The sequence below is a fragment of the Polistes dominula genome, unplaced genomic scaffold (assembly GCF_049000335.1).
Source record: "Polistes dominula isolate Pdom_NZ unplaced genomic scaffold, Pdom_raw_medaka contig_77, whole genome shotgun sequence".
Lineage (NCBI taxonomy): Eukaryota > Metazoa > Arthropoda > Insecta > Hymenoptera > Vespidae > Polistes > Polistes dominula.
In genome coordinates, this window is record NW_028301152.1 from 1478799 (window position 1) to 1491703 (window position 12905).

The window sequence follows — 12905 nt, forward strand, 5'->3', positions numbered from 1 at the left end:
TTGGGATTTAAAAAATGTCTCACTGTGTGCATTACCGTGTATCAAAAAGATTGGAACACTTTTAATCCCACTGTATCCCAAAGAGTTTAAAGCAAAACACACAATCTCTGGAATTTTAAATGCCTTACAATAAAACGAAGACGAAAAATGAATTTACAGTTAATCCTAGTCACATATTTTCTTCTTCTCCTTCCCCTCCACCCCCCACCCCACCCCCGCCCGCTTCCGCCCCGGTCTCGCCCGCCCATTCCCTTTCTCTCAAGTGATTCATCGCAAGTAATAAAATCAATAATTACACAGTAATTATCCTTTAATCGTTTAAAATATTATATTTATTTATTGACATTTATCATATTGCATTATTTTCTTCGAAAGAGTTCTCTTCGCGAATGCAATTAAATAACATTTGACTCGGTGTGGCGAGTTCTCGAATCGTTTTACCTCGAGTATAGAAGAAGAAGAAGAAGAAGAAGAAGAAGAAGAAGAAGAAGAAGAAGAAGAAGGAGAGGATAGGGTATATATCCACGTTGTAAGGTTTCTTCTTTTTTTTCTGGAACAGTTTTGAGACTGTCAGGAACGTTAATCGTTTGACCAAGACAACGACGAGAAAATAATGCCGGCGACGAGAACTCGAAGAAGTTTACATTCCAGAAATTTGTGTTCTCTTGTGGGATAATCAAGGAAAAAGCAAGAGGGAGTTCGCGTATTCTGAGAACAGTAGAGAGAGAGAGAGAAAGAGAGAAAGAAAGAAAGAGAGAGAGAGAGACGAGTATTATTATTGTGACCGATAAATTCCTCTCGTGAAACTTTTACCTCGGATCTCGACCGTTCTTAAAGTGTGTGGCGTTGTTCTTTCTCTTTCTTCATTAGTCTTTATATTTCTCTCTCTCTCTCTCTCTTTCTAATATACTATGTTCGAAGAGATCGACGAACCATAATTCAATCGGCCGCGAAATATGCGTTCCTATTCGCAGATCGTCGATTTTTCAAATGTTTACATTTACGAGCTACAAATAATAGGATAAATTTTGTGATATTTTGTTGTTGTTGTTGTTGGAAAAAAAATCGAGTTAGTTAAATCGATTCGATCGTCTCTCTCTCTCTCTCTCTCTCTCTCACTCTCTTTTTTTCTTCTTCTTTTTATTTTCTTTTTTGTCTTTATCATATTTGTGAATATCATCGTTATACACCAAAAAAAAAAGAAGAAACAGGTAGAAAGTGGGCCCTCAGGTGACGTCGTTATGCGTCAGAAGACAAGTTTTTCGTCGTCATCGAGCCATCACAACATCCTGGGCGTTGTTAAAATTCTCAAAAACATCGAAAATCTCATCGTTATTAATAAATTAAGTACGATGGCGATACTACTGTCATCACACACACACAAGAGAATGAGGAATTGGAAGAAAGAAAGGAGGATGGTGGAGATTATTGTACTTACTTTGAACGATCGAAGTTGAGAAAAAAAAAAAAGAAAGAAAGAAATAAATAATAAAAGTTCCATTCTATTCACGTCAATTTTGTGTTACGTACAATTTAAATGATCGTATTTTCATTTACAAGTATATAAATATTATAATTTATAACGGCGATGTGTGTGTGTGTGTGGAGAGTTTAACAACACAAGCATCTATCTAATATATCTGTCGGTAATTATATATATATATATATATATATATATTAATGGGATTTAAGTGAAAAAGTATGTAATATTATTTTATATTACAATTATTTGTATTATAAAATAAATAATAATAATAATAAAAAAAAAATAATAATTCTCATATTATTTTTTCAATTTTCTTAACTAATTTTTTTAATCTATTGTTATTACGATCAGGACATATATATATATATATATATATATATGCAAGATATAATATAGTTTATTAAATTAAAAAATAACAATGATTTAGTTTGATTTAAAAGGATAATAAAAATGCGTGGATCGCCGAATTATTTGTATTATTAGAACAAATTGTTTTTTTTTTTCTTTTTTCTTTTTTTTTTTTTTCCTTTCGACCGTCCAATTAGTAAGTCGAGCGTCCATCCTTGTATAATAAATTGAAAGAATAAATATTGACTCGCGCTAAAATTACTCGTCTATCTAATGTTAATAGTAAACATGCAGCTAATCATCCTCGATAACAATGTTTGGACGACGAGAACGATGTGAGAGGAAGAATAGGGGGTGCTAAGATTTAACGCTTTCTTCGCGATCGATCGATCATCTTCACATCGTGAAATTCGTGAAACGAATCACGTTCACGAGATATTTTGAACGACAACGACAAAGAGAAGTGAATTTTTAAGAACGAACAGGTATGGTATGGTATGTATGCATATGTCAGCGTTAAATAGTATAATTCGTAATCAATTAAATCGTGATATCACTAGGTTTTATCAAAAGTAACTAGACGTTTTTGGGAAAGTATATATATTGGGTCGAGTCATAAATAACTTCCGTTTTTTATGAGACAAAGAATGACGTTTCTGCGACTGATAAGTGCAACACACCTTTCATGGAGTTTTTCTTTTTTTTTGCACTCTTTGCAATTGTTCAACGTATCTATTGGATTTTGCTCCAATATTACCTTTAAAAGGTTCATCAAAGTCGGAGATACGTCCTGCACTCGATTCATCTTTTAAGATCGTATCTCCAGAATGGAATTTTTACAAACCAATTTCTGACTGCCCCTATCAGTTATCAGTCCTGCACTGTATATGCTGCATATTTTTTCAGTTGCCACTTTAGTGCTATTGTCTTGTTTCAATTCTTAAAGCATTACATGTCGAATGTGCACTTTTTACTATCCATTTGAGTGGTTAAGAAAAACGGTTAAATGGAACATTGACTACATAAAGAAGCATGTGTGCAGATCATACGTGTTAGAAGTGAAATCTTCAAAAAAACTAAGTTTCGAAAGAATGAGACGAATAGAAAATATCTGCTGTAGGATAATTGTATTCTCTTCTTATTTAGTAACGCGGCCGTTTCATTGCCTCCCACCGCTCCGTTACATAGCCGCCTATCGCTCCGTTACATTTTTTCAAATGACACCCATTCTAAAGAAGTTTTCACTTCAAAAAGTTGACAGAGTGTGCAGATCACACGTGTTAGAAGTGAAATCTTCAAAAAACTAAGTTTCGAGAGAATAAGACGAATAGAAAATATCTGCTGTAGGATAATTGTATTCTCTTCTTATTTAGTATCGCGGCCGTTTCATTGCCGCCTACCGCTCCGTTACATTTTTTCAAATGACACCCATTCTAAAGAAGTTTTCACTTCAAAAAGTTGACACAAGACTAACTGAATCCTCATCTATACAGTGATAACGAAAATCTGTTAGTTTCGGTGCATTATAATAGGTAAATACGAAAAAGATTGTACATAGACGCATCGGAAGTTACTTATGACTCGACCTAATAAATCAAAATTTGTCATATCTTTTACAATGAATTGTAATGTTTTATATGAGATAATTTAGATAAAATATTAATTCACGAGAGACGAGTAGTTGAAGTATCAGATTGAAATTTAATCCGTTTGTAAAATTTGCTTTTTTTTGTTACAACAATGATCTTAGTTATCCATTCTTATATCTTCTTGCAGTTTGAAAATCAATGTTCTATTAATCATGCTGTTCTATTGAATTTCAATGTTACACCTTATCTATTCGTTTCCTTGTAAATTAATATATTACCTAATTGAAGAATGTCATTCTACCTTTTTTTCATACTTAAACAGATCAGTGTAATTATTTTAGGTTCGTTTCACGAATTAATGGATTTTACAAAATAACGCCGACATATATATATATATTACGTCGAGAAGAGTCATCGGTGGGACACGCGTGCGATACCTTTTATCGTCACTTTTATTTATCATCCTTGGTATTTTTCTCGAGCAAGTTTGTCGCAACTGAAGAATTCTTTCTCGTGGTGATGGTGAAACATCGTCGCCTCATGACTCGACTTTCTTCAGATTTTATTTTCGGTGGGTGATTTTCTCTTCTTCTTCTTCTTCTTCTTCTTCTTCTTTTTCATCTTCATCTTCACTTTTACTCTTGTTTCATTTTTCTTCTTCATGTGTACACGTTATTTAGGGATTTGATAGAAGTCTTTTTTAAATTTTCTTTCGAAAATCAAACGAGATCCTGTTTTCTTTTCTCACCGTATGAATAAAACGAACTTCTCTTCAAGAAGCATACAAACTTACATACATACATACATGCATACATACATACATATATATATATATATATATATATATATTTTCCCCTTTCACTCGTATCTCTTTTCACCGATATATAAATACATACTACATGTATACATCTATGTATGCGTGTATATGTATATCTCTATATACACACACATATATACATATCGGACATGCATAGTCATGGAATTTTCGTGAAAGGGATCATTCGAGTCTCGAAAGAAGGGACAACTTTTCTCTTTTCGATTAATCATTCGTTTAAAACAAATCGATTTGCTTGCATTTTTATCTATCCTACCATTCTTGGGGATGGGGGATGTTGTTTAACTTGAATCGCGCTACGTCGATGCCAACGTATGATGTTGTTGGAAAGTCTTAGAGGATTCCGAATCTTCCTCTGAGATTTTTCTTTCCTCGTCTGCCAAATCAACGCCATAGTTGCTCGACGTGTTGTCCTCTTCTGCAACAAAAAAATCGACACATTTCGCCTCTTGGTACCGATATTTCATGAGATTGTTAGTCTTATATATAGAGGGTAGAGGTAAGAAGTAATATCTAAGGATCCTATAGGAGGGATGCTCCATGTACATTGCTGGGGGACCGGAACTCGATTTTGCGCGCGAATGATTCAAACATTGAAATAATTATGAAATAATGAATTGCATCAAATACAGAAAAAAAATGAACTGTATTTAATGATAATTAACAATTTATATTAAAATAGAATAGGTTACAGGAAAAAATTATTATAAATTCAAGCGGTCCTCGAAAATTTTCAGCCAATGGCACATGAGCTTAATATGAATGGCGCATCCTTCCTACAGGATCCCTAGTAATATCTCTTATGGGAGAAAATATGAAAAAGTAAGTGTTCAGCGTTTTCTATAAATAATAGTTCAAAAACCTTCCAGAATGGCGCTGGTGAACGTAGTACGGTATGGTATGAATGTAGCAATTGTAAACGAATTGAAGTATGCCGAGTTATGTAATAATGTAGTAAATATAACCTTAAAGAATTATTATGAGAAAACGTGTAGCTAAAGTGATTTTATTTCGTTAACTGTGAAAATAGTACGTTTATTGATTGTTTATTATTTCATTTTATGAAAAAGTTATGGGTAAAATTTGTGTTCCTTGTTTATTTGTCAATCCTACTCTAATAATATTTGGCGCTTCTTTTAAAATTGACACTCTACGTACTGTGGCGCCACCTCAATTGGTTCGATTTCGACGGACACTTTTCATATACAGAGATGTTACTCTTTACCTCAACCCTCCATAGAATATAATAGAAATAATCAGACAAAAAAGAAAAATCCCTCTCTCTCTCTCACCCCTCTACAAACAAGAGATAAATAATTATAAATTGGGAAAATTGAAATGAAACTAAAGATAAAAACGAAAAGACTATAAGAGAGAATAAAATGAAAGATAAAAATATATAAATAATAATAAATAATTTCAATAAATGAAAACCGAGAGTATTGCATATAGTCTCATTGAATAGGTTAACACACATGGATCCTAATCGCGTCAGACGACAAAAGAAATAGTCTATTATGAATCGATGCACGAACGAGACTTTCCCACTTCCGTGTTACACGCGCAACAGGTCCTTGCATCTCTCACCAACACATGGTTTCGCACCGGCGCGCAACGAGTGCGCTAGGTTGCTATTAACAAAGTGGAAGGGGTGAGGAGGAAACGGAGTGGGTGGGGTGGGGTGGGGTTAGTGCTAGTGGGGAGGTGGAATGAACAGAGCGACGACTATTGTTACGTGTTTTGTCGTGCAAATCGATTTCCTACCTGTTCGTCGTCCCGCGCTTTACTCGCCGATTGAAAAAAAACCTTCAAAAGATATAGAATGGAAAAAAAAAGAAAACAAGAAATAAAAAAAAAAACAACAACAACAACAAAAACGCATCTAACAAAAGAAACAAATAGACGACGGTAGGATAAACAGAAAAAAAAAAAGAAATGAAACTAAATCAAAGAAAAGAACGGAAATGCGTTACGAATTCGAATCCGATGATAATATAAATGATCTTCAATTGAAACCTATTTATGTATGACACACGTTATGTCACATTTGAAAGATTACATTAAACTTGTTAAAAGGACATTGTGTCAACGAAAATTGTTTACATTTCCATTGGTCGGATTTTTTACCTATGTGTTTAGACGAATTTAAAAAACACTTGCTTTTGTTCCGTATTTCTAAACATAATCAATTGAAGTATATATTTTAAATTGAGCAAAAAGATTCTTTGGGTATTTTATAGATTGACCGGTCAATGTACGAGAAGAAACATTCTCAAAATATAATATTAATCGATTTTACTTACAATTTTACTCGATAATTTTATAAAATGTCTGGATTCTTTACAAGTATTGTATAAGTAACATGAGGAAATATTATTATTTGTTATTTCAAATGTAGGATATTTAAAACAGGGGGGGAAAAAAAAGATTAGCGAAAGTATTTGAGAGGGTAAAATTTCAATACGATTTCTTTTCCGGTTCTCCGATCTGGGTGCTGATTTGGACGTTTGGTTATTTCTTCTGTGTATCGTAGTGTGCGTTGGTTGCGTGGGCGCGTTTATTTGCAGACGCGACTTGAGCAAAGCGAATTCCACGCTGGATTACCCTGCCGATCGGTCGTTCGTTCGAGCGAACTGCGGCGCTTGAATGGCCCACGCCATATTCTGAGAGTACTAGAGTAAAGAAGAGGAGAGAAAAGAAAGAGAGAAACGGAGAAAAGAAAGAAAGAAAAAAAAATAAAGAAAGAAAGTAAGTAAGCAAGCAAGGAAGCAAGTAAGCAAGCAAGCAAGCAAGCAAGCAAGCCAAGCTAGCAAGAAAGATGAATAGATCGATGATAGAGCCTAGGAGTGAAATATAATAGACAAAAACGCGAAGAGAAGAAAATTTTCTCGCGGTGATGGTTGGTGGTGGTGGTGGTGATGGTGATGGTGGTGGCAATAGCGATGGCAAAATCTAAAATAAACGATTCGTCGTCGTCGATCCGAAACGAGCTGGATAAAAATAAACTAATGTAAGCGTCCTTTATAGTTGAAAGCCTAGAGCACGGAAAATCGACGATTCTACGAATAGAGTCTTTACTTATCTTAACATGTATATATGTATATATATATACGTGTATGTACGTGCTTGCTAGTAGCGTGCTAGCGTGCGTGCGTGCGTGCATGCGTGCGTGCATGAGTGTGGGTTAAACGTGTAGGCTCGAGCCTCGTTTGGATTGGTTGCTCACCGATATAAAGGGGAGATGTGTCGTAGGCGTTGCAGGGTCCGGCATGTCGCGTCTCGAGAACGAAGCCGGTGACGCAGGCGTCCTTGACGATGTGACACCAGCTGGGATAGGTGATGTTGTTGGTCGCGCACAGCATGGTCGTCGATGGATCTCGATCCCGATCACGATCGCGGTGCGTCCGGTTCCGGACGCGCTCCCGCTTCCGGGGGCAACGGTACGTGCAGGTCACGCAACGCGGCCGACCGGACTTTATCTCCGTCAGGCAGGTCTGCCCCTCTCGACAGCGAATCGTCGTGCAATCCGCGTTCTCTGCGGAACAAACATGAAAACGCGCGACTCGTTAACCGTCACACATAACTCCTACAAATATACATTCAAATGATCTATCCCATTGTTTTTTCATTTTTTTTATCTTCTTTTTCTTCTTCTTCTTCTTCTTCTTCATTCTATTTTTCTATTTATTAAATAAAAAGACGCGAATTTTTGATCAATGTTTAATTAACGTAGAATAAGAGAAACGTTCATCGATCCTCATCGATATTGTTCGTATCTCTTTATCTACGTATTCTTACGTTATAATTTAAAAAACGAGGTTGCCTTATACCGCGTGTGGAAACGTGTAGACGATTGCCGCAATAATATAAGTCGTTACACCTACTTGGGTCAATAATCTATTTCTCACGGAGAGTAAGTATGAGAAAGAGGGGACTGGGACTGGGACTGGGACTGGGGGAAGGGACGGGTTTTAAGAAGGAAAGGTTATTATATACTACGGTTTCTATGAGAAAATTTCTCGATCATTTATTTTCCTTTCTTTTTTTTATCCGACGCGATTTGTCATTCTCGATAGATTAGTTGTTTGGAAGGAATACAAACAATCAAAAAATACTTATTGATTAATAAATATTGTTGATAATAATAAAAAAAAAAAAACAACAACAACAAGAATTTAATCCGTGTCAGGAAAGAAAAGAGTAACATACTACTCGGATCTTTCGACCGAAAGACGCCTAGTTCTAATAGAAAAATCGTTAATAAACGACGCGTGGAACGACCCTCGTCATCTTGCTATACTCGATTAGCCTAATGCTCGGGTTCTATGGTACATACGTCTAACGACCGCGAGATCGTTCCTAGCTACGACGTTATGCAATGGCTTGGAAAGAGAGAGAGGGAGGGAGGGGGGCGGGAGAGGGTCATTGAACGTTCAATCTCGCATGACATTGACACAGCATCGTTAACGTCGATTGGACTGCGGGTGGTACCACGAGCGTTGTTTCCTTTTCAATCGCGTGATTCACACAAAGGTACGATCCATTCTGACATGAGAGGGTGACACGGAAGGAGAAGAGGGGGAAGAGGTGGAAGAGGGAAGGGGAAGGGGGAATGTCTTTCAATCTCCAACCCCTCGCTGTATAGCGTTCGAAAAGAAAAAACTAAAAAAAAAAAAAAAAGAGACAAAATTCGAATGATCCGAAAATTTGGAATAGTTGAAACACGTGCCGACAATTATGACGAACGTAATAATTAATTATAAGTTATAGAATTGAAAATAAAAATTTCTAAATTTTCATATGATTTATTTAAATAATATATATATATATATATATATATATATATATATATATATATATATATATATCATCATAATGTTATTGAATAATTTGAAAAGTGAATTTTTGGCTGTTAGAATTAATGCCCACTGTCGTAATTATCGGCAGATAGTAGGTGGGGGAAATAGAAAAAAAAAGACGAAGAAGAAGAAGAAGAAGAAGAAGAAGAAAAAAGAAACAAAGTAAAAAGAATAAATAGAAGAAAGAAAAGAAAAGAAAAATTGAAAGAGGATGAGGAAATCACTCGACGCGTTCGTTGATGATGACGGGTTATCCCTCGAGTGGTGCGAGAAGAGAATCTCGATGAGGGAAGAGAGCAAGAAAAGAGCCGGTGTAAGAGAGTGTGGAGTTGGTGAAGGAGTGTCCGAAAGGAAAGCTCGTATGGGTTCGTTCCGAGCACATATTAAAGAAGGTATATTTGCAGACACGTGCACTTTCGCGCCTTGGATCTTCGAGAAAGACGATTATTTGCACCGCGACACCTCGTCGCGCTAAACCGGCTGTGGTTTGTTTACTCATTTACGTTAGCCTCCTCTTTGGCGAGGTTGGAAAAAGAAAGAGAGAGAGAGAGAGAGAGAGAAATATGGCCCTTCGAGAAGAGAAGAATCTTTGGGAAACGGTAAAGGAAGGAATACTTCTCTCCTCTTCGAAATTCAGCAAATTTTCAAAGTAATAAACGAGCGAATTACAACAACAAACGAATCATGATATAAGTTATTATTTTTAAATTCGACCATAAAACTTGTGTGCTTGCTTGGTATCGTATCGTATCGTATTATTATATAACGATCGTTTCCTTTCACCAAAGAGCTTCCACCTTGTTTCCTCGAATCGTCTCTGTTAGAATCGTTTGCTTGGAGATCGGTTCACGCGCGTGCTCGGAATATCCTTCAACGTGGTAAGAATCTGCTATTATTTTCGCATACTTGATACTGCACGTAGGGAAGGAAAGAAAGAAGAAGAAGTAGAAGAAGAAAAATAAAGAAATAAAGATCAAGAGAAATAGAAAAAAGGAGAAGAAAGTAGACAGGGATAGGTAGTTCGATAGTCAGATAGTTCGTGAACGGTTTACGCTCGACTAGTAAATGTGAATGATAGTTTTTTTTTCTTTTCTTTTTTTTTTCTATTCCTCTTCATCCTGTTTCTTCTCTTTTAGTTCCGTTGGTACGACGACGACGACGACGACGGTGGTGGATACAAGTAGGCGAGGAGAAGCCAACGAGAGAAAGGGAGTGTGCAACACGGAAGAAACTAATTTTCGCCCGATAGATACGTCTGGTGATATTTGCCGAGCTGTCTAACGATCGTGCGACCGAGACCGAGCTCGGAGAAACGTTTCGCGGCTATGTCATTAGCTAAAAGAGCAAGAAAATAATGCTGCGAGACGTTGCGAGGAGACTCTGACGCAGGGTGCATCGACCTACCATCATTTTTTTTTTTTTTATAACAAGTATCTGGTATACCTACCGATCGTACGTCGTGTGCGTTCTTTCATTTATATTTCTATTTTTTTTTTCCTATTTTCCTCTTTTTCTATAACCCCTAAGCATTATTGTATTTGGTGTTTGAAAAAAAAAAAAAGAAAATACATCAAATTTATTTATTAACCGTTCGTCATGGGGTTCGGTTAAATCGAAAATTTCAAGTCGAACGTATTATTCCGTAACTCAGGACTATATATGTAAAACATGATCACGAAGAGTCCGATGCACAAGCCACGGTTTGCATACAGCCGATACTTATTCCTTTTTCTCGTTGTAACTTGTTTACGGTATAGACCGCATCGACGATGCACCGATGACAACGACAACGCGATTACTGTTCGGTGTATTATGGAAGAAGAGGATTGAAAAAAAAAAGATGCGTGAAGGGGCAAGGGACAAAAGAAATAGAAGAAACAACGCAAGGGAAATGGATAAGCAACTCGACACGTTGTTAAGAGCTAGTTAGGCTATTTGACTTGGAGGAATGCATCGATTAATGCGAACGTCCAAAGAATTCGAAGATGGCTGAGAGCACTCGGAGAAAAGGAAAACGAGTTAAAGAGAAAAAGAGTAAGAGAGAAAGAGAGAGAGAGATTTGCAAACCCTAATGTAAGATGGCTCACCTGTTTCTTTTTTCTTTCTTTTCTCTTTAGAAAACGAATGGCTAATTTAACAGGTTTCAACAACGAACATATTCCAGGTAAAGGTTTGTTGTCTTAGAAATATATATATATATTCGTATTTCTACAGATCTATTGAAAGATTTCTAAATCGTAGAACGCTTCTATTATTCGTTTCAATTTGCATAAGAAGATCTGGTCATTTTCACGATACCATAGAGAATGTGATTTAGTGTTGCAACTACTTCTCTCTTGCTATTTATAACAAACATTATACCCCATCTATTTTATTCAAATCGTTTATTAATACTAGCTGGTAGATAATTTATCTGTTAGTTCTGTATAACGTAACTAACACGTTATATACAATATAATGTAGGTATGTATATCCTATATAAATGAGCGTTTATGTGATACCTACTATGAACGGATCACGTGAAAATAGAAACTTAGTATAAACGTAGAGACAAATGAGAAAATTCCCTTAATTGTATTGTAATTATTGAGGATAGAGGTAACATCTCTTATGGAAGAAAATGTGAAAAATTGTCCAACCTTTTCTGTCAATATAACAGTTCAAAAACCTTCTAGAATGGCGCTGGTGTAGACACTTGGTATGGTATGAATGTAGCAATTGTAAATGTATTGTAATTGTTTATTTCTCAATCCTACTCTAATAATATTTGGCGATTCCTTTAAAATTTACCATAATGCTAATGTGGCGCCACCTCAATTGGTTCGATTTCGACGGACACTTTTCATATACAGAGATGTTACTCCTTACTTCTACCCTCCATAATTGTAATAGATATTTTTGATAAATATGTGCGAAGTTAGGCATTCATAGGGCTTAAAAATTGAGACACGAACCTAAGAAATGGCGCGTTTACAACGAGGCCGAATACGCAGATTAACCCTACGAGCCGTTAAGTGAGTAAAGGGGAAAGAAAAGGGGGGGGGTTGTTTCAAACACCAAATACAATAAAGATAGAAGGGGTTATAGAAAAAGTGGAAAAAGAAAAAAAGATGGAAATATAAATGAAAGAACACGCTAGGACTTTACGTTTGCTGCTAGGTAAGGCTCGAATATTGAACTTTGGAAGCAGGAGTTAGAACAAAAAAATATATATTATTTTAAAGTTTTTATGCGTCGTGTAACGTTTTTACATTGGTTTCTTCGATATATTCGAATTTGCGATTCGATTATCGTATCGTGATCATGACTTGATAGATGTACCCCGAATTCATGAAACGCACCGTCGTTATTTTTAGTTTCGAGAAAGGTGGGCGGAGAAAGGGACAAAAAAAGAGACAGGGAGAGAGAGAGAGAGAGAGAGAGAGGGAGTAAGACGGTGTGGAAGAGAGAACGAGAGAAAGAGAGAGAAAGCCGTTAATGTCGTAAACATAAAAGAGTATGTGTACCGGGCACGAAAGAAAGAGAAAGAGAGACAGAAAGAAAGACGCGAGTTTGCGTGGGCGCTTGTCCGGTACGTGCGTTCGTGCGTTCGTGCGTTCGTGCGTGCGTGCGTGCATTCGTGCGTTCGTGCGTTCCGTGCGTACGGTGAACGACCGTAGGGCAAGGACGTCACAAGGACACGCCCTTACACACGTTCGTTCGGAGCTCGCGCACGTTTATTGCGACGCGTTTGCCACAAATATATATATATATATATATATGTATATATTTTTTTTTTCAATACGAGA

General features: G+C 36.4%; 1 protein-coding gene across 5 annotated transcripts in view; it reads right to left on the reverse strand.

The window, feature by feature from the left end:
• Positions 1-1482: 1482 nt before the first annotated feature.
• Positions 1483-12905, reverse strand: part of LOC107064167 (follistatin-A) — an 86445-nt gene continuing 75022 nt past the window's right edge. For 4 of the 5 annotated variants that reach the window (XM_089178308.1, XM_089178309.1, XM_089178310.1 and 1 more), the window contains 2 exons: positions 7485-7793; positions 1483-4676 (listed from right to left, as the gene is read on the reverse strand). In XM_089178308.1, the coding sequence (XP_089034434.1) occupies positions 4555-4676; positions 7485-7793 (431 nt within the window). In that variant the 3' untranslated portion in view covers positions 1483-4554. The remainder of the gene's footprint in view (positions 4677-7484; positions 7794-12905) is intronic. The other variant, XR_016178496.1, reaches the window with a different exon arrangement.